We start from the raw sequence: 22,204 nt of genomic DNA, 5'->3' as shown, positions 1-22,204 counted from the left end.
GTTCTGGGGCGGTGGGAGGATTTTGCACGGTCCTGCTGCACACAGGCATGTGGCCAGGCAGCTGACGGGCCTCCAGCACATTGCCACACCCTGAGGTTGACCCTTGCAGGCATTCCTGGTAGAAAATGCTTGGCAGGCAGCTTTCCCTGAAGGCCCAACCAATGGAATGGCAGCTCGGGGCTTTATCAACTGACATTTGGCAAGTGCCTGGCTTCTGGGGCAGAAACACAAACTGGGCAAGGGAGCAAACATTTATTGGGTGCCTATTGTGTTTCGGGCGCTGTGTTAAGCAAATATCTCAAGTTAGGGAAAGATACTCTGACGTGGATATTCTTTCAGCTCTCTCTTCTTCTCTCTGTCTCCCTCCCTTCCTCTCCTTCCTTTTCTCTTTGTCATCTCTTCCCCCCTCCTTCCCTCTTTTTTCTTTTCTCTGTATCTCTCTCCCTTTCCTTCCCCTTCTCTTCCTTCTCTCTCCCTCTCTTTCTCTGTCTCTCCCCTTCTCTCCCCTTCCTTCTCCCTCTCTCCCTCCTCCCCCCTCCCTCCCTCTTCTTCTCTTTTCCTCTTTCTCTGTTTTTTTCTTTCTATCCCTTTTCTAATCTAAATGAACTTTTCTGGCCAAACTCTTACACATTCATTTCCAGATAGGCGCCCTAATTATATTCCAGGCGGTGGCAGGGAAGGGAATCTCAGAAAACTTCATTTGACACATAAATTTAAAAGTAGGCCAGTTCTCTACTCGGGGAGCTCTCCAGATGGTAAACTCCACAAAGGTGGAAAAAAAAAATCTCGCTTTTGAGTCTTCGGTTGGGCTGCTGTGGTCCGGACCTCCAGGGAACCCAAAGGCATTCGCCCCAAATGCATCTTGTGGGACCCATGTTTTCATGGGATCTCTCCCACTAAAATGAGACTTCCTCGAAGGCAGGGGGTTTCCTTTCCCCGGCGCTCGGCCCCCAGTACCGGGGACAAGGCAGGCGCCTAATAAATGCTTGTGGATTGTAGAATGGGGCCGATGATTAAAGTCCCTGCTTAAGTGGATCTAGTGAGGTAAGAAGTAAAGCAGGGTAGCCGAGGCGATCTCGGAGGCGGGGGGCCCGGGAGGTGAAGCCAGAGGAGAGCACCGGGTGAAGGCTTGCAGGGAGCCTGGGAAGTGGGCTAGGGGAGCGTTTTCCAGGCGCGGGGGCTCAGGGGCACGCCCAGAACAGCAGGCTCACCGGGTCCCGGGGAGCGAGTAGGGGGAGGAAGCTGAGGGCGAGCGGGATTAAATGATTCTCCGGGACCTCTGGGGCGAAGTGACCCGACCAAGGCACAACAGCAGCCTTCCGCCTCAGGACCGACGTCACCCCCGGGGGTCTGTGCTCGGGACGTTCGGGAGGGGAAAAGGGGGAGGACGAGGGAAGGAAGAGATGCTCCGGGGGGGGAGGGCGAGGATGACCCATAAAGGGAGGATGGGGGGAGGTCGGGGATGTTCTGAAGGCGGAGGGTGGGGGAGAGAAGAGACGCTCCAGGAGGGGAATGGGGGTGGGGAAGCTCTGGATTGGGAGGATGGGAGGAAAGCAGGGATGCCCTATAAGGGGAAGACGGGGGGAGGGCGGGGACGTTCTGAGGAGGAGGTTGCGGAGGGGGGCGGGGGATACTCTGGAGGTGGAGAATGGAGAGGAGAAAGGGGGAATGGGAAGGGGGGAGGGTGGGGATGCCCTGGAGGGGGAGGGAAGGAGGCCATGCTCTGGGGGAGAGAATGAGGGATAGGGGAAGCTCAGTAGGGGGATGCCCTGCAGAGGGAGGAAACGAGGGGATGCTCGGGAGGGAGGGGGGGGCCTCCCTTCTGGGACGTGGACCCTCGTGGGCGGACCAACGAACAGTCTCCTGCTCCGGGGGCAGAGTCCCGCCGCCGTGGCAGCCGGGTCAGGCGGGCACCCCTGGGACGCGGTGCCGCCCCTCCCTCCAGGCACGCCCCGCCCCTTTTGCGCGCACCCCCGAGCCACAGCCTCTCCCCCCAGGAGCTCTCTAACCCCCTCTCCTTCCCTAAGGCGGAGCCGCGCGCGACCGAAGCCGTCGACAGGGGCGGGGGCGGGGGCGGGGCGCGCGCTCCCTTCTCCCTCCCCCCCCCGGCCCGGCCCGTCCGCGCGCCGTCAGGGGGCGGGGCCCGGCGGCGGTGGCTAAGCAATGGGGCGCGGCGGCGGCGTGCGGCGGCAGCGGCGGCGGCAACGGCGGCCGCGGAGGAGGAGGCGGTAGAGGCGGCGGCGGCGGCGGCGCGGCCGAGGAGGCGGCGGCGGCTGCTGGGCTGGGGCTGGGCGGGGGCCGGCGCTGGGGTCAGCCTAAGGCTGGGTCGGGCCCCGGCGGGCGGCGGCGGCGGCGGTGGCTGAGACGGAGGGGAGCGGCGGCTGAGGCGGCGGCGGCGGCGGCGGCCGAGGAGGATCGGGCGGCGGAAGATGGCGGCGCCCGTGCTGCGGTGTCCGGTGCCGCGCTGGGAGCGGGCGGCCCGGTGCGCCGTGTGCGCCGCCGGCATCCTCATCTCCCTGTACGCCTACCACGTGGAGCGCGAGAAGGAGCGGGACCCCGAGGCACGGGCCCTGTGCGACCTGGGGCCCTGGGTGCGCTGCTCCGCCGCCCTCTCCTCCAGGTACGGTCCGGGCTTGGGGGTGCGGGAGGACGCGGAGCAGGCCCGCCGGGGAGTGAGGGAGGAATAGGGGGACGGGACGGGCGGGGTCGGGTCGGACAGGTGGCGCGGCCCCGCCCTGCCTCGGCCCGTGGGGAGCGCCGGGGATGGGGTCCGGTCCCGAAAGGTAAGGGGGGCCGCGGGAGAGCCGGCGAGGGCCCAAGGGGTCCGTGGAGGCGGGGGCCAGGCCGCTTCTGACCCCCACCCGCGAGCGTGACCTTGCCCTGCCACGAGACGCTCGCCGCCTCCCCGGACGTTGCGGGTGTCCGGGCAGAAGGCAACCGGGCAGCCTCGGGGTCCCTCGGACCGAGCTGTGCCCCTGCAGTTGGGCATTTGCTCGGGAACAAGTTCCTCGATTTGCTCGAGAGACGCAAACTTGAGGGGAGTTCCGGGCGTGGGTGGTCCGGTCCGGACTGGGGAGGCCCGGCTGTTCCGGGGTCCTGAAGAGTTTATTAGCCCCTCCTGACCCGGCCAGCAGGCCGCCGGTTCGTGTCCACGCAGAGCGGCCGGTCCTGCGCACGCGGTGGGTGCTGGCCGGCCCCGGAGCCCCGTCCTCGCCTTGCAAGTGGATGAACTTTCTCTGACACTGGAGACTTTCAGAAGGAGCCCCCCTACGAACGCTGTAACCCTTTGGAAACGGACCAATGGGTGCAGTGTTTGCAACGTCAGATTTGTCGGTTTGTTTTCACTCTTTTTTTCATTTCTAGTCTCACACTCAGGAGGAATTTAACACAGAAAAATTACCATATGCCACAGGAGTAGAGTAATTCTCCACCGAGTCGCATCTCCGGGAGAGAACCCGGCACCGGGCTAGTGGGGTGGGCTTGAGGCTTGACTGTCAGGCAGCTGCTGGCCTCAGTTTACTCCTCTATAAAATGGGGTTGATTTAATGGCTTCTGAGGGTCCTTTGTCTCGAGATTTATGAAACACAGTTTTGGTGTGTCTGAAATTGAGGTTACAGAATTATTTAGATGTGTGGGTCAGGTGAAAGAAGAATGGTTAAATCTTATATTAGAGAGAGGCAGGGAATACATTAGTGTGATTTCATTTGCCATAGAGGTCATGAGAGATGCTCATAAATAATTAAAAAGATTTATTAAAGATCACGAACAATAAGTGTATTCTCCAGTGACGGCATACAATACCATTTTAACTTTTTTGAAGTAGTTTGGAGGATTTAGAAGCATGAACCTAGTCTTATAGAAACGGAGGGAAGGTGGCTAAAGGTTTTCATTTTGTCAGAGTCTTAGAAATAGCCTTAAATATATATAAGAACAGAACATCTGCTTCCTTCTGCTAGTTGTATTTTTTTGTTATTTGATTCAGGTCTTAATCATTCAGCAGAAGCACGAACAAAAGCACTAAGATAGAAAAGTTTGAGCCCTTAGAGACCAATAGAATTGGAGTACAAGAGTGAGCAAGGGGAAAATGTAATGAAAATTCTGATTGAGTTTTCTTTTCCCTTTTCCAGCTTTAAGTCATGTGACTTGGAGTTGCTTAACTACTCCATCTCAGTTCCTCAGTCTATTGTAGGTATGCTGTCAGATAAGGATGATGGAAGGTTTGGAAAGATTCTGAAGATTGCTTTTTTAAATAGCAAAATAGGTAGTCTACGAAAGCCAGCTTTTCTTTATACTCATTGATGCTACAGACACATTTTTATTTGAAGAGCAAAGGGTGAATCATAGAATCTTCAGTTATTTAAGTTTTTGTTTCTTAAGATGACAAAAGTACACACAGTAAATTTCAATTGTTCGTGGGTTGTTCAACTAACTACTATGTGGCACTCCATAAGAATATAGCAGGCGGCCATTTAAAGCACTTTGAGAGGGGTGATAAAAGACAAAAATTCTAGTACTTTCTAGGTGGTCTAAGTCACTATATAAAAAGTACCAAGTGATCTGTCTCTTGAGGGAATACGACTGTGACAGCTAGTGCTTCAAGACTGCCTTGGAAATCATTTTCAGAATGGTTTGTTGCATAGAAAGCTTTTCTGGATTGTAAAATTAGTATCAGATCGGTCATCTCTCCATGCTTGCCCAAAGTCATAGGAAGGGAAAGTGTGATCCATTAAATTCCTTTTGGGCTTGGTGCCCAATTCCTTGAGAATCTTGTTTGGTAAAGACTTTACAGATCACCTACCCCATCCCCCTCATGAGGAAACTGAGGCCTAAGGAAGTGAATATAATAGTGTTGTTGGTGGTGGTTTATTTAGCATGTTGACATAGCATATATGGCTTTAGGGACCTGAAGTGCTCGGGGCCTCCCTTTGATGAGGCAGGCAGAACAGAGCTAACAAAACTGTACTCTAATGTTTGAGGTCCATTTCCCTGGGGGTCCTTTTCTAACCAAGTGCCTCCTGGTGACTGGGAATGAAGGGACAAAAAAGGAAACAGTTCTTGTCCTCAAGGAACTTCTGTTTTATAGTAGGGGGGAGGGAGCAACACAAACAAATAAAGAGGAAAGTCACTGGGGGGAATGCAGTGGGGAGAGGCAGGGGATCATTTGCAGCAGCAGCAAAGGCCTCTCGGAGTCCGGGAGGGTTGGGCAGGGCCTGGAAGGCAGCTGGGATCCTGACTGGTCTGGGCCTGCTTAGATGTGAGCAGGAAGCCTCCTGGTGAAGTGGTTGGGGGAGCCCGCCTGGGAGGCCTGACGCCAGGCTGCTGCCTATGTTGGGCAGTTGCAGCTAGCACGGATTCGAGCCTCGCTGCTCTGCAGTGAGGGATTGTGTGCCCAACAGTCACAGCCAGATTCTTTAAAAAGCCCATGCCTGGGAATTCCAGCGTGGAGCGAGGATTTCCTTTATTGACACAGCAAAGTGGCAGATTGTGGCAGTCTGGTTGATTGACCCTTTTTTCAGATAATGTTTATAAGTAACTGACAGAACACTCAAGCCTCTTAATTGGAAGTTAGTCATAATAAAATGTAATTTTTCCTTCATCTGAGTTCACAGACCTCCTGAAATCTATCCATGGAAACCAGTTTAAGAACCTCTGACCTAAAGTCCAGAAGACCTGAGTTCCATTCCTATCTCCGATATAAACAGTGTGACCATGGGCAGGTCACTTAACCCCTGTGTGCTTCAGCTTCCTCATCTTTAATTTGAGGGAGGTAGACTGGGAGTTTTTTCCCAACTCCAAACCTGATCCTGTGAAAATAGGAAGATTTTTTTCTAGTGTTTAACTTTGGCAAAAATGGATATAAAATCCACATATGTATACATATGCACATAAATCTGTGTACACGTATGTAAAAATGTCACTATTATATAACCCTTGTTTCTTGATATGGAAACCAGAGGAAAAGCCCTGAGGAATTCTAAAATTTTAGTGTTAGTAATCTTAAAGCAGAAGGAAACTGAAGATATCAGTGGAGATCTAGAAGTGGAAAGAATACTGAGATTATTTGCCTTTATTATTTTGCTATTATCTTCCCATTTTACAGTTGAGGGAACTGGGGCTTAGAGAGATCAGGTCTTTTGCTCAAGGTAATCCTGCAGGAAAATGGGATCTGTTCTCTGACCCTAAAACTAGTCCTCTTTCCACTGTACAGAATCATAATAACTCATATTTTAACATTCTTTGGTTTCCAAGATCTAATATCTCATACTGACTCATAGATATAGTGAAGAAATGCTATGAACAAATGGTTTATTTCTTGGAGTTGTTGCATTGCAGAATGTCTTTTGGGAGTCTTTTCCTAAATTTTTTATCAGTTGCCATTCAAAAATCTCAATCTAACATAGCCTCACCATTGAAAGTACAAGTCACACTCTGAAGTTGATGACTTCCCCAATCCTATTGCTTTCAAATTCTATTACAAGTAATAATCGTAACCTTGTCAAACACAGATATTTGATGCCTCTTTTTTCTTTCCTTACCTGGGATTTTCTGAGTTAGCCAATTTTGTTCAGTTTAATTTAAAAAACAAACAAACAAAACAACAGATCCTAGAACTGGAATGTAGGTTTCCTAACTCATTCACCCAGGAGTCTTAAGTATTGCTAGTTGAAAATAAGTTAATGCTGTATTATTATTTAGAATAAAGTAATTGCCACCCTGGACCTTTGAAGGAGTTATTTTTTATGAATTGAGAGCCATGTACTAGTTTAGAATATTATGCCATTGATCTGGGCCACATGATGCGTGATATAGTAAAACATGGACATTTCAAATGGATAGACCACCCTCCTCCTTCATGGATTCTTGATGTCAGTCAGAGTTATGAGACCTTGAGTTCTCGATCCGTAGGAATGCTGAGCCTTAGTTACTGTGACTTAAAAGTGCAGTATTAAGTGTGATATCCATGGAATCTAAACAAGAAGTCCCTACTCATTCATTACTAGCAGGATAAAAAACTGTTCTTCATTAAGTCTTAAGTGCCCCATAGCCATTTGGTATTCCAGAGCTTCCCAGATATGTAGTGTACCAGGTTTGAAAGCCTTGGAAGGTCTTTGGAGCCCATGGTTTAGACCAGGACACTCTCGTGACCTTGTAACCTTCTTACCCAGGAGGGGAGGGGTACATGAATTTCTTGCTTTCTAAAGAGGAAGAAACTGAGGCTTAGGATTGAATGACCTGCCCATTTTGTTAGACTTTTATTAGAGATCATAATCTGATCATAAAGATAAGTAGAGCGGTTGTGTCAAACTGAAGTAGAAATGGGGAATATCGATCCATCCATAAAGATCCCTCTGCTTCATATTGACTTAGTTGTAAAACGTAATGTTACGCAAGGGTTATTTTTACTTTTTTTGGTAAATATTTTCCAATTATATTTTCATCTGTTCAGCCTATACTTGGGTTGCTCACCACAGCTCTGTGTTAGTTACTTCTAGATTAGAGAACCCAAGTGAAGAGGGGGAAGAGCTTTGGATTTAGAGGCCAGAGACCTGGGTTTTGGGGCTCCATACTTACTATATGACCTTGAACATACTGTTTACTCCTCTCTAGGCCTCTTTCCTTATCTCAAAAATGCAGCTCATTTGCACCTTCATTTTGCAAATTAAAACACTGAAGCTTCACCGATAACCATCCCATTGGCCTAGATGATAAAAGATGGAAATAATGCTGAAGGGCTGTAAGAATACATAGTTGGTGAAACTGGAAAAGTTTGAAATTAGGGGAGAAAAATCATGACTGTACCACTAATCCAGGGAGCAGAAACATATAGATTTCAAAATATAAATAGTGGGACTTAAAAGTAAATAGCGAAAAACCGGGATGAAAAAAGCATGTGCCCATCAATTTGGTGGAGGGGACTGGAGAATGACTGGATGCATAGATACTTGGAATATTTTGAAGTATGCTTCGAGAAACGAGATTTAGAGAAACATGGACTGACTCTAAAGTGGTGTACCGGGACTACAGCAGAACCATGAGAGAAATAGGCCCAATGAGGAGGGTGGTGTTAATGAAAAAGGTGATTAGAGAAAGCCTAACTCAGTTTGACCATTTTAACTAATGATTTCAAAGGCCAAAGGATGGAACTAGTCTCTGCTTCTCAGTATAGAAAAGAGTGGGACAGCAGTTTGCTCTTACCAGCGTGATTGTGCTAAGGATTGGTTGTGCTTAATTGTTTCCTTTGTTAAAAGTTTTTGAGAAGAATATCCAATATCTGGAAATGATTTTTAAAAAACAACAAAAAAGGCTGTTGGATAAGATGCCTTTCAATTTATTTTCTAGCGCCTTAGTTCTACAGTCCATTAAGTTCTATGGTCTCTGTATCACTTTGGCTGTTAAACTGGATTTCCGGCTGTTCCTGGAGCTCAGCAGGCTGTCAGACAACCTTACTCACTTTTTCATTCATGTTGTTCTGCTCAGGTGCCACTACTTCCTTCCTTCCTTAAAGCCTTCCTGGAGAAAATCTCTTTTCTCTAGTTTTGGGAGGAGGATTATCTGGATTCCTCCTCTGAGCTATCAGTTAATTACCTTACATTATCACCTATCTTTGTGTGTATAATACACACGTTTTATGTATCTGTTCTAGTAAAACAAGAGCTCTTTAAGACCATTTGTATGCCTGAAATTCACTCCTTCCTCAATTCCACCTTGTAGAATCCTTTGCTTTAAGTCTCATCTCAGTGCCATCTCTCATATTACTCTTACATTAGTATCACAAGAGTGATTGGGGTGGATGTGTGTGTCTAAGCCATACCCAGCCATAATTGTAATCACTGTCAGACTGAGAGCTGTTAAAGACCTTTAACAGGCCTTTGACTTTAAAAGATCAAGGTCTCCCACTGCATCCAGAGCCATCTCCAGTCATCTTGACATATCTTGGTGCTAGACCCAGATGACTCTGGAAGAAAAAGTCTTAGGTCATCTTTGAGAAGGAAGAACAAAGAATAAATAGACTATTTAGCGTATGTATAGCTATATTTATATGTTATGTTTTACATGTTTATGTATTTTAAATATTTATTATGTACACTTTATACCTATATATAAGGACATGAAGAATAAATACAAAGAAATTAGGAAGGGAGAGAGCAGTAGCAATTGGGGGCACTAGGATTAGCATCTTGTAGGAGGAAGTGCTTGTTGGCTTTTGAAAGAAGAGGGATTTGGGAATGTTTGAAGGCAGTAGGAAAGGTATGAGTAAATAGGAGGAAATTGAGTGAAAGGTTGAACAATCTTCTGGAAAAGAAAGGGGAAGAGATCAAGGATCCCTCTAGAGGAGTTGGCCTGACAAGTAGAGAATAGGGGATGCAGGGAAAAGAGGGAGTAAATGGCCTACTTTTTCCTCAAGTAAAGTTAAGAATCCAGATCTTCTGCAGGGAGATGGGGGTGGGGAATGGGGAAGAAAAGCATAGGAGGCCTGAAGGGGGAAAGAGGTTTGGAATAGCTTCTGTGAGTAAGATTGGAGTGGAATGAAAGGATTGCCTTTGTGAAGGTGATAGTTGTACTTATTTTGGGTCCCAAGGGTGGAAATCTTGCAGGACTGGGGACCAGGGGACAGGAGGATCTATGGGTAGAATCCAGTTGTGCTATTGAATTGGTAATTATTGAATCAAGGTTGGGAAAGGAGGAAAATGGATTTGAAGTAATAAGGAGTGGAAGAATTATAGGTCTTGGGGAGAATAGGCTTGAGGGGTGCCCCAGGAGAGATGAAGTATTGAGAGATGAAGGGCAGAGTATGAATAGCAGAGCGCTTGGTTAGGAGATCCAGCACAGTGGGAGAGCTGGCCCTGTGAGAAGGGCATGTTGAAGTGAACTGCAAATCGAATGGCTGCTAAACTAGAAAAAGGAAGGGGGGATGACTTGGCAGCTGTGATTGGAGGAAGGGACAATTTTAATACATTTTCACAAATTGGTCTCTTGAATCTCTTTCAGTTCTACATGATTGTTCTGTTTAAAAAAAAAAAAAAGTCACATGCAACTTTGCTGGTAGTATTTGTCATTAGCTGTCAAAATCTTGACTGACTTCATGATTGGGGTCTTAATGGTGGTATAACATAATTTAAGTTGGAGACTTTGAGTTCATATAACTTTTTATTTTAATATTTTTTATTATACAGCTTTTTATTTACAAGATATATGCATGGGTAATTTTTTAGTATTGAAAATTGCCAAACCTTTTGTTCCAACTTTTCCCCTCCTTCCTCCCACTCCTTCCCCCAGATGGCAGGTTAACCAATACATGTTAAATATGTTAAAGTATAAGTTAAATACAACATATGTATACATGTCCAAGCAGTTATTTTTCTGTACAAAAAGAATCAGATTTTGAAATAGTGTACTATTAGCCTGTGAAGGAAATCCAAAATGCAGGCGGACAAAAATAGAGGGATTGGGAATTCTATGTAGTGGTTCATAGTCATCTCCCAGAGTTCTTTCGCTGGGTGTAGCTGCTTCAGTTCATTACTGCTCTATTGGAACTGATTTGGATCGTCTCATTGTTGAAGAGGGCCACTTCCATCAGAATTGATCCTCATATAGTATTGTTGTTGAAGTATACAACGATCTCCTGCATCAGTTCCTGTAAGTCTCTCCAGGCCTTTCTGAAATCATCCTGTTGGTCATTTCTTACAGAACAATAATATTCCATAACATTCATACACCACAATTTATTCAGCCATTCTCCAATTGTTGGGCATCCACTCAGTTTCCAGTTTCTGACCACGACAAAGAGGGCTGCCACAAACATTCTTGCACATACAAGTCCCTTGCCCTTCTTTAGTATTTCTCTGGGATATAAGCCCAGTATTAATGCTGCTGGATCAAAGAGTATGCACAGTTTGATAACTTTTTTTTAATGTTGAGTTTTTTTTAAGTTTCTCAGTTTATCAATCCCAGAACCTTACTGGGAGCTAATGTACTTTGGATAAAGGGATTGTAACTTGAAAATTTTATGCAGTGTCTTCCTTTTGAGAATAAAAAATGGATGACTTGTCTTCTTAGGCAGGCTTTTGGAGAGGTTAGAATTTATCCACTTTTGCTTATAATATTGATGATCATAGACACTAAGGAAAATACTGGTCAAATATATCAGCAGGTGAACATTTGTTAAGGGTTTACTGTGTAGTAAGTACTGTGAATTAGCCCTTGCTCTTAAAGAAATTACTTTGTGGTGAAGGAAGGGGTTACTGCCCAATCACAAATGAATAACTACGCCTACTGAGAGCAGAAAAGCTGCTTCCTGAACTTCCTGAACTGAGCATTGACTTGAGTCTCAGGACTTCCAGGAGGAGGGACAGAGCCCATTGAAAGACACCCCTCTTCTTCCCCACCCCCCAGGAAAAGGAGAATTGCATAGAGAGCAACCAGTTTAGCTGCATTTGCAATTGGGATCTAAAACCAGATTTAGTCCTTATTCTCTAGGAATTTAAAGTAGAATGCACTTATCTCTTTAACTTTCTGACTTTCCTTATTGCAGTTTCAATATGTCATAGTTTGGCATAAGAAATTAATTGGGAATTTGGGGGCAAAGGCCAACAGATGATAAAGAAGGGCCTATGACCAAATACTTGATCCAGATTTTGCAAAAAGGCATTGTGAACTCCCCAGAAGAGGAAAAATCCAGATTTCTCTTGTAGGGAGGGAGGGACAGACAGATGTCAGGGGTACTAGAGTGATGTGGGATAACTCTAAATCAGCTAGTCTCCCCACATTGCGAAGTCCTCTCAGTTTTGTCTTCATTGGACCTTTGGCTACTCTTGTCTCCATTGCCTTTGAACCTGCTTGGATTATTTTACCCACCCTGTCGCCCAAACTCACTGGTCTTGGTTCTTCTCTAATCTTGTTGTCTCTGCCTCCCCAAGTGTCTCCAATCTGGCCTCTTCTCTCTAATCACAGGGTGACTTCTGGTCTCTCACCCTCATCACTTTGTCTGAAGCTGGGTTCAGTAGTCTCTGATCTCTAGGTCTAAGGTTCCTATTCAGTAAATTGCAGTATTGCTCCTAAGAGATCTCCTTCAGCCTTCATAGCCTGGTCCTAGCTTTTCCCATGGGCCATTACACATTTTTCCCATCCTCCCTACAACCTGCCCAGACTGCTTTTGCTCACATCTGATGTTTTACTTCATCTCCTTTGTTTTGTGCTCCCTCCCCTGTCTCCCAGAATGCCCTTGGTTCCTTTGAGGTTTAGGAGTCTGTCCCTTTCGCTTGGAAGATGAAGCAGAGAATAATAGAGGTTAAGTGGATTTCTTCATAGTTACATAGATCAAGGCTTGATTTTTTTTTTTTTTTCTTTGACTCTAGGAGCTGGTTGCCAAGCTCAGTAGGAGCCCGATATATTTTGTACCTCTTAAAGATTGAAAAATAAAACATGGCCAGTTCACGCTATGTTACACTAGGTCATTGGTTTCCAGTTCTAGGTGGAGATCCAAACTGAGGTCCCTGAGACTCTCCAGAAGGATCTACTCCAAAAGGGACTTATTTGAACCCATGGTGAGGGGCCCCCTGGCTTCTTTTCTCCTCCTCTCTGCCCATCTCCCTTTGGGGACCTGGAGTCTTCTGGGCTGGAGTAGACCCCTCAGAATCCCAGAATGCTGAGCCCTTCCTTTGCCACATGCACGTCATGCAGTCTTGGTGCTTTTGGAAGTGATTGTAGAACATCTAGTTCAGTCTGTTGATAACCAGGAATTCTCTCAATGATAATTGGCAAGTTGTCATCTGACATCCCCTTCAGGACCTCCAGTAATGTGAAGGGGAGACCCAAGTTCTTCAGGCTGTCCCCAATGGGCGGGAAGTGTTCCCAAAACTGGAGCCTACAACTGGGTGTCCCTGGCTGGAGCAGTAGCAGACCCCCTCCACATGGCCATCCGAATGAGGAAGATACTCTGCTGCCTGTGGGTAGAAAGGCAAATCAGCCCTTTCCCTCAAGCAATTTAACATTCTGTGGGGATGGGAGAAGGAAACAATATGTACACAGAAAATGAAATACAAAATAGAGCAGATCTCATTCCTCAGGGGTGGATCCTCCCATGGGAGGTGCCAAGGCACAGGGTGGTGAGGGAGCTCTCTGGGGCAAAGGTGGGGGAGGGGGAAGGAGCAAGCAAGACTAGTATGTCCAGAAGGTCCAAGGGGTGAAGGGGCAGTAATGCTCTGTGATTCTGGAGCCAGATTATGAAGGCCTTGGGAAACCAAAGAGAGGAACCCACATCTCTATGCCTAACACAAGGCAAAAGGGACTCCCTGAAGGTTCTAACTGTGCATTAGGGCTGTGGCTTTGGTAACTGAGGCCTGGACATGGGGAAACCAGGGAAGAGGCTCGTGTAGTAATTTGGGTCAAAGGTGAGGAGAATGGTGGCCTGGTGGTGTGGGAGATGTGGGGCTCAGGCTGTGTAGGTGGGATTGATGAGACTTGGCAAGCAATGGATGAAGGAGAAGAGCCAAGGGTGTGAATCTGGCTCATGGAAAGAAGTCTGGGTTTGGGGAGATGGGAGGAGCAAGATGCCTCTAGCACCTGGAGCTGGTAATGCCATGGAGTGCCCAGGTGGTGTGGCACAGAGAGCTGGGCCTGGCTGTGTGACCCTGGGCAAGTCACTTCACCCTGTCTGCCTTTGTTTCCTCATCTGTCAAATGAGCTGGAGAAGGAAATGGCCAACTGCTCTGGTATCTGCCAAGAAAACCCCAACTGGGGCCGTGAAGAGTTAGATACGCCTGAAAACCTTGGTAAAACAGGACACCGTTTGTTGGTTCCATAGATCTGGAGATGAGCAGGGAAAGCTTAGGGCTACTACTGAGCCTTTTGAATTCTGGTGTCCCACACTGAAGACCCTGCTGTAGATGGGGTCTCGCATCTGGGAGCTGCTGCTTTCCTCCACTGGGGATAGTGAGCCAGCTTCAGGGCCCGGAAGAGCAAGATTCAAGATCTGCTTCTGACAGCCTGGCTTTGTGATCCTGAGCCAATCCCGTGGCCAGCCAGTGCAGAGAGCCTGCACTCAGCATTAAGAAGTGACCTTTCCTTGCCCAGGAATTCCATGTGTCAGTGAAATGGTAAGCCCAGGCCCTGGCCCTGCCCTGGCATGAGGTCTAGCCCTTCTTGACCTCCTGAACGTAACCTATGGTGAAACAGAAACGTGTGTGAGAGGGTCTTTGGCTTTTGTCGTTTGGAAGGCTGTCCAGGAGGCATTAGGTGCTGTCATGACCTGGCTCTTGGTCATCACCTTAACTCAATGCTGATGGATGGTGAGGAAGGACACAAAAGCTTTGCTTTCCTCTGGGGAAGGCATCTGCTTGGGCAAAGCCAGGCTCCCGGCTAGCCAGCCTTGGAGAAGATTGAGTCTTCCAGATTATTTTTTGTCAGTTAAGAAAACATTTTATTAACAGTATACTAAGGCCTGCAGAAGGTGAAACAGCCTCTGCCCTCAGGGATCTTAGGTTCTTGGCCAGCTCCTATTTCCTTTGACTTCTTCCTAGGCTGATGTATCACTTGCTCTTGCTTTGAGCTTAGTCAATTCTTAGGGTGTTTTGATTAAGAAATAACATTGGAATAAGATCAAAATTTTTTTTCCAATTATATGTAAAGATAGTTTTCAAAATTCACTTTTATATATTTTGAGTTCCATATTTTTCATCCTTATCTTCCCCTCCCCAGGATGGCAAGCAGTCTGATACAGGTTATACGTGTGTAATCATATTAAACATATTCCCATATTAGTCATGGTGTGAAAGAAGAATCAGAACAAAAGGGAAAAACCACAAGAAAGAAAAAGTGAAAATAGTATGCATTGATCTGTATTGAGACTTCATCAACTCTCTCTGACAGCATTTTGTGTCACGAGTCTCTGGGAATTGGCATGTATTGCTGAGAAGAGCTAAATCGTCATAGGTGATCATCGCACAGTGTTGCTCTTACTCTGGTTCTGTTCACTTCACTCAGCATGAGTTCATCTTAAGTCTTTCCAAGTTTTTCTGAAATCTGCCTGCTCTTCATTTCTTAGAAAATCATCTTAGTTTTTTAAAAAAAATGAGCACAACTGCCTTCATTTATAGCCCATGTACAAAATACTTCTGACACATGTTCTTTGGATTTCATTTGAAAGTGAATGGGGGGCAGCTAAGTGATACAGTGGAGAGAGCACCAGCCTTGAAGTCAAGAGGACCTGAATTGAAATCTGGTCTCAGACACTTAATACTTCCTGGCTGTGTGACCCTGGGCAAGTCACTTAAGCCCAATTGTCTCAGCAAAACTAATTAATTAATTAATTGAAAGAAAGTAAATGGGGCCAAGCTCCGGCAAAGTTGTGAAAATTCTTAGGTCAGTTTACTCCCCTTCTCCCTTTTGCACCCTTCTCTACCCTCCTCCCCTAAACTTTACAAATAATCCTTTCAGAGCCTCAGAGCTCATCTGGATTTCTGTTTTCTCTCATTATATCCTTCTTTTCTGACAGAGTACATGGGCATCTTCCTAAGAACTTTTGGAATAGAATGGGGTTTTTCTCAGGGCCCTCCACGCTTGGTCCCTCTCCTCTGAGCTGGTTCAGCTTGACCCTGGGCTTTAAATAGGGTCTCCCTTTTTCTGGCTACCTCTTACCACACTAACTGGCGTGGTGGGTAGGACTGCTGACATTTCTTAGGAGGTGCAGGGCTTTCCCAAGGTTTCTGGGCCTCCCTCAGATGCTCTTGGCAGTGGCTGAACCTGTGCCTGGTTCCCTGCAGGGCTGGAGTCCTCCTGGCCACTCTAGGTCCGGCTTTTTATCTTCCTCTCCTTTCTGCCACAAGCCTCTGATTCACGAAGTTTTTTGGACCTTTTGATGTTAGTTTAGCTTGCATTTTGTGGTGGTTTTTGGTAGATATGTTATCAAAGGATCATGGTAAGAAGGGAGCTTAGCCATTATCTGGGGCATCCTTCACTTGACCAGTAGGGGTTTGTCCAAGACCCAGAGTTGGGGCTGCTTCTCCTTCTGTGTAGCCCCCAGCTCACTTCTTGGAGTGTTCATGAAGTTGCTTGTGAAGAATGTCACTACAGTGAATACATTTTAAAAAATTTTTTAATAATTTTTATTTACCAGATATATGCATGGGTAATTTTACAGTATTGACAATTGCCAAACCTTTTGTTCTGCTTTTTCCCCTCCTTCTCCCCCCCCCCCCCAGATGGCAGGTTGAGCAATACATGTTAAACATGTTGGAGTATAAATTAAATACAATATATGTATACAAGAGGAAAGTACTTTTAAAAAAAAGCACAATGTAAACACAAGCTTATTAGCATTATGATCCAACTTTAGCTCTATGTATGCCGTTCATATGCATCAATGATTCCTATATTTATCTCTGCTTTCTTATTATCTGTGATTCTTGTCCACTTTCCTATAAATCCTCCATAGGGTTACATATGCATGTGTACACATATACATATATACACTCACAGATATATATTTAGATGTCAGCCTCTTTCTATTATTATTATATTATTAGAATTTAAATCTTTTTATAATTTATTAATTTTATAATTTTTTTTTGACAGTACATATGCATGGGTCATTTTTTTTACAACATTATCCCTTGTATTCACTTTTCCAAAATTTCCCCTCCTTCCCTCTACTCCCTCCCCTAGATGACAGACAATCCCATATATATTAAATGTGTTACAGTATAATCTAGATACAATATATGTATGTAAAACCAAATTTCTTGTTGTACGGTAAGAATTGGATTCCTAAGGTATAAGTAACCTGGGTAGAAAGACAATAGTGCAAACATTTTACATTCCCTTCCCAGTGTTCTTTCTCTGGGTATAGTTGTTTCTGTCCATCATTGATCAAATGGAAGTGAGTTGGATCTTCTTTATGTTGAAGTGTATAGTGGATCTCCTAGTTCTGCTCGTTTCACTCAGCATCAGTTGATGTAAGTCTTTCCAAGCCTCTCTGTATTCATCCTGCTGGTCATTTCTTACAGAGCAATAATAGTGAATGCATTTCTTTGTTAGACTAGTTATCAAATATATATTTCTTTGTGCTTAGATTTATTTTGGTTCAGGATGTATTGCTTTCAATTATCTAATCTCAGAAGATTTTGTTTATTTGTTTGTTTGTTTTGAGATAGGCCTCCTTTGATTTAATCCCAATTGCATATAAAACAAGATAAAATCCCCAATATCAAACAAACAATTTCCTCTAGGCCAAGTTGAAATAGAGCTGAGATCATTTCTCCTCCCTCTTTCCCTTCCCTTGCTGGCTTAGCAGCACCTGCCCAGTGGAGAGTAGCAGGTTGTGTTTCATTGCCTTTGCTCTGGGCTCTTCTGTCCAAAGCTTGATGGTTACAACAGGAAATGTCATGGGGTCACTCCACTGCCACAGATCCTGACTGCAGACTCAATGGAATGGGGCTACTTGCTTCCATGGCACTGAAATAATGCAGTCCTTGACATTTGCAACCTGCTGGTACAGCAAAAGTCTGATAGGTGACAATTAAACAAGGAACTGGAATAAAATTATAATAAATGCAATACTATTGAGTTTAGGTATCCATATGCTTGAAGTGGTCCTAATACTGGATCTGAAGCCAGAGACTCCTTGGCCAAAGGGTCACTTTCCCTCACTTCAAACCTAGTGTTTTTATTTCTAAATTCATTCATTTCTTTCTTTTGCTGAGGCAATTGGGGTTAGGTGACTTGGCCAGGATCACACAGCTGGGAAGTGTTAAGTGTCTTGAGACAATTTGAACTCAGCGCCTCCTGACTTCAGGCCTAGTGCTCTATCCACTGTCTCCAAATTCATTCATTTCTAAGCACCCTTCACCTCTAAATCTTTGAGCCCTTTTGTAGCCCATGTTTCTGTTCAGTTCTAAGAATCTGAGTGTCTAAATATTGAGAGAAATAATGGAAAGGATATGACAAAAAAAATTTAAACCACATTGGCCAATTTTGCTGTTTTTCTAGAGGTTGGGTTCAGTAACTTAGTTCTGGAAATACTTGTCATTCCCTCCTAGCATAAGCATTTTAGTAGAATTTTTAGACTATTTTAATGTCATTATCATTTGATTACTGAGTCTTATTTGAGAGTTCCAGATGTAAAATCCATTTAAAAAAAAAAAAAAGTTGAGTTGGGTTGTCCATTCTTGGGTATCTTAGCACATATTTGTAGCTTTTGCTTATTTTTCCCATTGTTCTTTCAAATATTAAACTGTCATTGATAACTGTTGAGTTTCTATCATCTGCATTTTCCATTTTTCTACATTTTCTTCCCTTTGTTGGTCCTTATGCAAAGTGTCCTACTCTACCCAGGTGCCCTCTCTTGTATGGCAAAAAAAAAAAATCATTTGACACATGCATTACCTGCATCCCACATTCTTTGTAGTGTTCCATCCATATATATTCCCATTTCTGCAGAACAGGGAGTGAGGAGCTTTTTCCTAGCCCTTCTTGGAGCCAGGTCATTATAATTTCACAGCATTCAGTTTAAAATTTGTCATCATTCTTTTCAAATGTATTGTGGAACCATGTAAATTATCGCTAACAGGAACCTTTTTTTGGCTCATTAACTCATAGCATCTTGAAAAGGTAAAATTTAGCTAAGTAGGTAAGTCTGAAATTTGGGGTTGATTTGAATAAAATATTTACGTCAGGACTGATACTGATCCTTGATCCATAATGTAAAACTTTCTGAACCTATTTTATTGTTCTGACTGAGTTGATTTAGAGTTGATCTTCTGATTTTTAACCAGTAGAAAAAGCTCTATATCCTTGGAGTTTGAATATGAAAAAACTCGTTTTGTGAGTTGTTTTTTCTAAAATATATCTGATATGCTTTGGGAAACAGATGTATGTTTACCATAATTATCCTAATTTGTAATAGTGATAACAGTTAATAAAAGTTTGGACACTGAACATTTACTATTAATTGTCTTAATTAATAGTAATAATAATAATTTTGAAAGAAACTTTAAAAAATACATTCTCATTTTATCTGTAGCCCTATAAGAAAGATAGGGCAAGTATTATTCCCATTTTACCCCAACAAGAATTCCTGGAAGAGTTAAAGAACAAGATAAAAGTAGTAGAGGGAAATTTGGGAAAAGAAACGAGAGTGATGCAACAAAATTATGAAAAGAGTGTTGATAGCTTGATAAGAGACACAAAAATTATTGAAAAAACATTACCTTTATAAACAAAATCGGCCTAATGATAAAAGGCACAAAAATTTATTTAAGTAAAAAACTCTTTAAAAAGCAGAGTAAATTGGGGCAGCTAGGTGGTGCAGTGGATAGATCACCCACCCTGAAGTCAGGAGGACCTGAGTTCAAATATAATCTCAAACATTACCTAGCTTTGTGACCTTGGGCAAGTCACTTAACCTCAGTTGCCTGGGGTGGGGGGAGATAAAAAAGCACAGTAAACCAAATGGAAAAAGGAGATACAAAAATTCACTGAAAAAAATTAGCTTCTTAAGAAATAGAATTTTTGCTAAATGGAAAAAGAGGTTCAAAATATTGTTGAAGAAAATATTTCTTTAAAAATTACAGTTGGACAGATGGAAGGTAGTAATTTCATGAAACATCAAGAAACAATAAAAAAAAGTCAAAAGAATGAAAAAATAGGGAAAAAAATGTAAACTATGTCATTAGAAAAACAACTGCCCTGGAAAATGGACTGAGGAGAGATAAATTTAAGAATTATTAGATTACCTGAAAGCCATGATCAAAGAAAGAGCCTAGACATCATTTTTCAAGAAATGATCAAGGAAAACTGGAAGAATCTACTTATTACCTCCTAAAAAAAATCCCAAAATGAAAACTCGCAGGAATGTAGCCAGATTCTAGAGTTCCTAGGTGAAGAAGAAAATAGTACAAGCATCCAGAAAGAACTACCTTCAGGAGCAATTTAGTGAAATTTAGTGACTTCTACATTAAAAGAGCAGATGGCTTAGAATATCATGTTGTAGAAGATGAGGAAGCTAGGATTACAACCAAGAATAGTAATCAGCAAAACAGTATAATTCTTAAGGGAAAAATCAGACGCTTAATGAAATTGAGAACTTTTGATAGCAAAACAGTATAATTCTTAAGGGAAAAATCAGATGCTTAATGAAATTGAGAACTTTTGATAATTTCTGATGAAAAGGCCAAAACTGTAAGATTTTTAATGGGAAGCAGAAAAAGGTAAAATGAAAGAATAATTATAAGGATCTCAATAAAGTTAAAACCGTTCCTTATGAGAAGATGTAATTCTTATGAACTTTATTCTTATTAGACCAGTTAAAGAATTTGTGTGGATAGAGAGCATGGATGTGAGTTGGTTATTTTGGAATGATCTTCAAAAAAATAAGGGGTCAGAAAGAGGGTTGCACTGGGAAAAGGGGGAAGGTTAGCATACCCATAAAACTAAAGTGGTTAGCAGAATAGATTAGAAACCAAAATCCAACAATATATTATACTTGAAACACACATCTTTGTGTATTTGAAGACACACAAAGTGTTAAAGGGCATAATCTAAATATGCTTCAGCTGAAGTGAAGATGGCTGTTAAAAAATTACAATGGGGGCAGCTAGATGGTGCAGTGGATAAAGCACCAGCCCTGAAGTCGGGAAGACTTGAGTTCAAATCTGGTCTTAGACACTTAACACTTCTAACTGTGTGATCCTGGTCAAGTCACTTGACCCCAATTGTGTCAGCAAAAAAAAAAAAAAAAAAGGCAATAGTCCAACGGACTAAAATTATGCATACTCTTTGATCTAACAATACCATGACTATATCTGTGTTCCAAAGAAAGATTCCCCCCCCCCCAAAAAAAAAAAAAAAAAAAGATTTATGTACAAAGAATCAATTGGAAATTGAAGGCATATATCCATCATTTGGAGAAGTGGCTGAATAAGTTGTGACATATGATTGTAATGGAATGATGTTATACTGAAGGTAATTATGGGGCAGGGAGGATAGTTTAAAAAAAAAAAAAACAACAGGGCAAGACCTATATGAACTGATGTAAAATGAAGTTGGAAGAACCAGAAGATATAAGATATGTTTAATAACAGTAACATCGTAATAATGATCAACTGTGAAAAATGTGGCTACTTCAATCTGTGCACAATCCAAGGCAGTTCAAGGACTCATAATGAAAAAATGCTGTCCATCTCCTGAAAGAGAACTAATGAACACTGAGTGTGAATTGAAGTATAATTCTGTCTCCCTTAAAAAAATGTATATGGGTAACATGGAAATGTTTTGCATGATTTTGCACATATAATTGAGTTCATAATGTTTACTTTCTCAGTGAGTGGAGGCAGGGTGAGAGAGATGGAAAGAATTTGGAACTTAGAATTTAAAAAGAAAAATGCTTTAAAAAATAAAAGATATAATCATCAGATATATTGATTTGTTTTGATTAACTGCAGTTCTTTATCATAAAAAAAACATTCTCTTGAGAAGGACATGGCAGCAACATGGAATGAACCAGTAAGAAAGGTTTTTTTATTTTATTTTAAAGGGGGAAATAACCAATTTTATTTACAACAAATTGTGTTTCTAATTCCCTTTTCATCCATCTCAAGTGGGCTTGTAAGTGAAATCTACATGAGATCACAGAATTCGAGTGTGCTTGTGGGAATAAACTTGGAGTTTCAGCTTGTTTTTCTTTTTAAAAGTTTGGTTTTTGTTCTTTATTGTCTCCTACTTCAGTTCATTTATCCATTGAATAATTAGCCCAACATTGCTAATAATAAGATTGCAGAAGATTAAATTCTATTAGATCATTACATGAATTCCAAGAATAGTGTGTGGGTTCAACACATCTGTTAAAATATACTTATAATTACATTGTTATGATTATAAAACCTCTGAGAAGCCATATTTTGTAGAAACATTAATATAATTGTATATAAATTACATAAATCCAAAGAAATACTCAGTATTTCTTTATTTTATTAGGACCAAGCCGTGACTTAAATTTACATAGGAGCTCTTTAAGATTTATAAAGTACTTTGTGTACATAATCTCATCTGATACTTATACCCAAATAATAGCAGTTTTTCCTGTCCCCCTGTACCCACAAAGCAATATTATCTTCATTGTATATTTGAAGAAACAGGCTATCAGAAAGTTATCTTGAACAAAGCCACACTGGTGGCTAGCAGAAGGATTAGGCCTGGAACTAGGGTATCT

At 43.2% G+C, this 22,204-nt stretch overlaps 1 protein-coding gene and 1 long non-coding RNA gene across 2 annotated transcripts in view; both read left to right on the top strand.

Moving 5' to 3' along the window:
* Positions 1-2,331: 2,331 nt before the first annotated feature.
* The window catches only part of VKORC1L1 (vitamin K epoxide reductase complex subunit 1 like 1), a 36,745-nt gene continuing 16,872 nt past the window's right edge, over positions 2,332-22,204 (top strand). Inside the window, exon 1 of the mRNA XM_074263972.1 lies at positions 2,332-2,620. Within this exon, the coding sequence (XP_074120073.1) occupies positions 2,430-2,620 (191 nt within the window). The 5' untranslated portion in view covers positions 2,332-2,429. The remainder of the gene's footprint in view (positions 2,621-22,204) is intronic.
* LOC141540223 (uncharacterized) lies at positions 2,765-21,014 on the top strand. The gene is made up of 2 exons (XR_012481494.1): positions 2,765-20,204; positions 20,448-21,014. It is a non-coding gene; the product is annotated as an uncharacterized LOC141540223 (long non-coding RNA).

This window comes from Sminthopsis crassicaudata, chromosome 4 (genome assembly GCF_048593235.1).
Source record: "Sminthopsis crassicaudata isolate SCR6 chromosome 4, ASM4859323v1, whole genome shotgun sequence".
In the NCBI taxonomy this organism is placed as follows: Eukaryota; Metazoa; Chordata; class Mammalia; order Dasyuromorphia; family Dasyuridae; genus Sminthopsis; species Sminthopsis crassicaudata.
The sequence above is the reverse complement of the archived record's forward strand: the minus strand, read 5'-3'. Positions and strand labels throughout refer to the sequence as shown.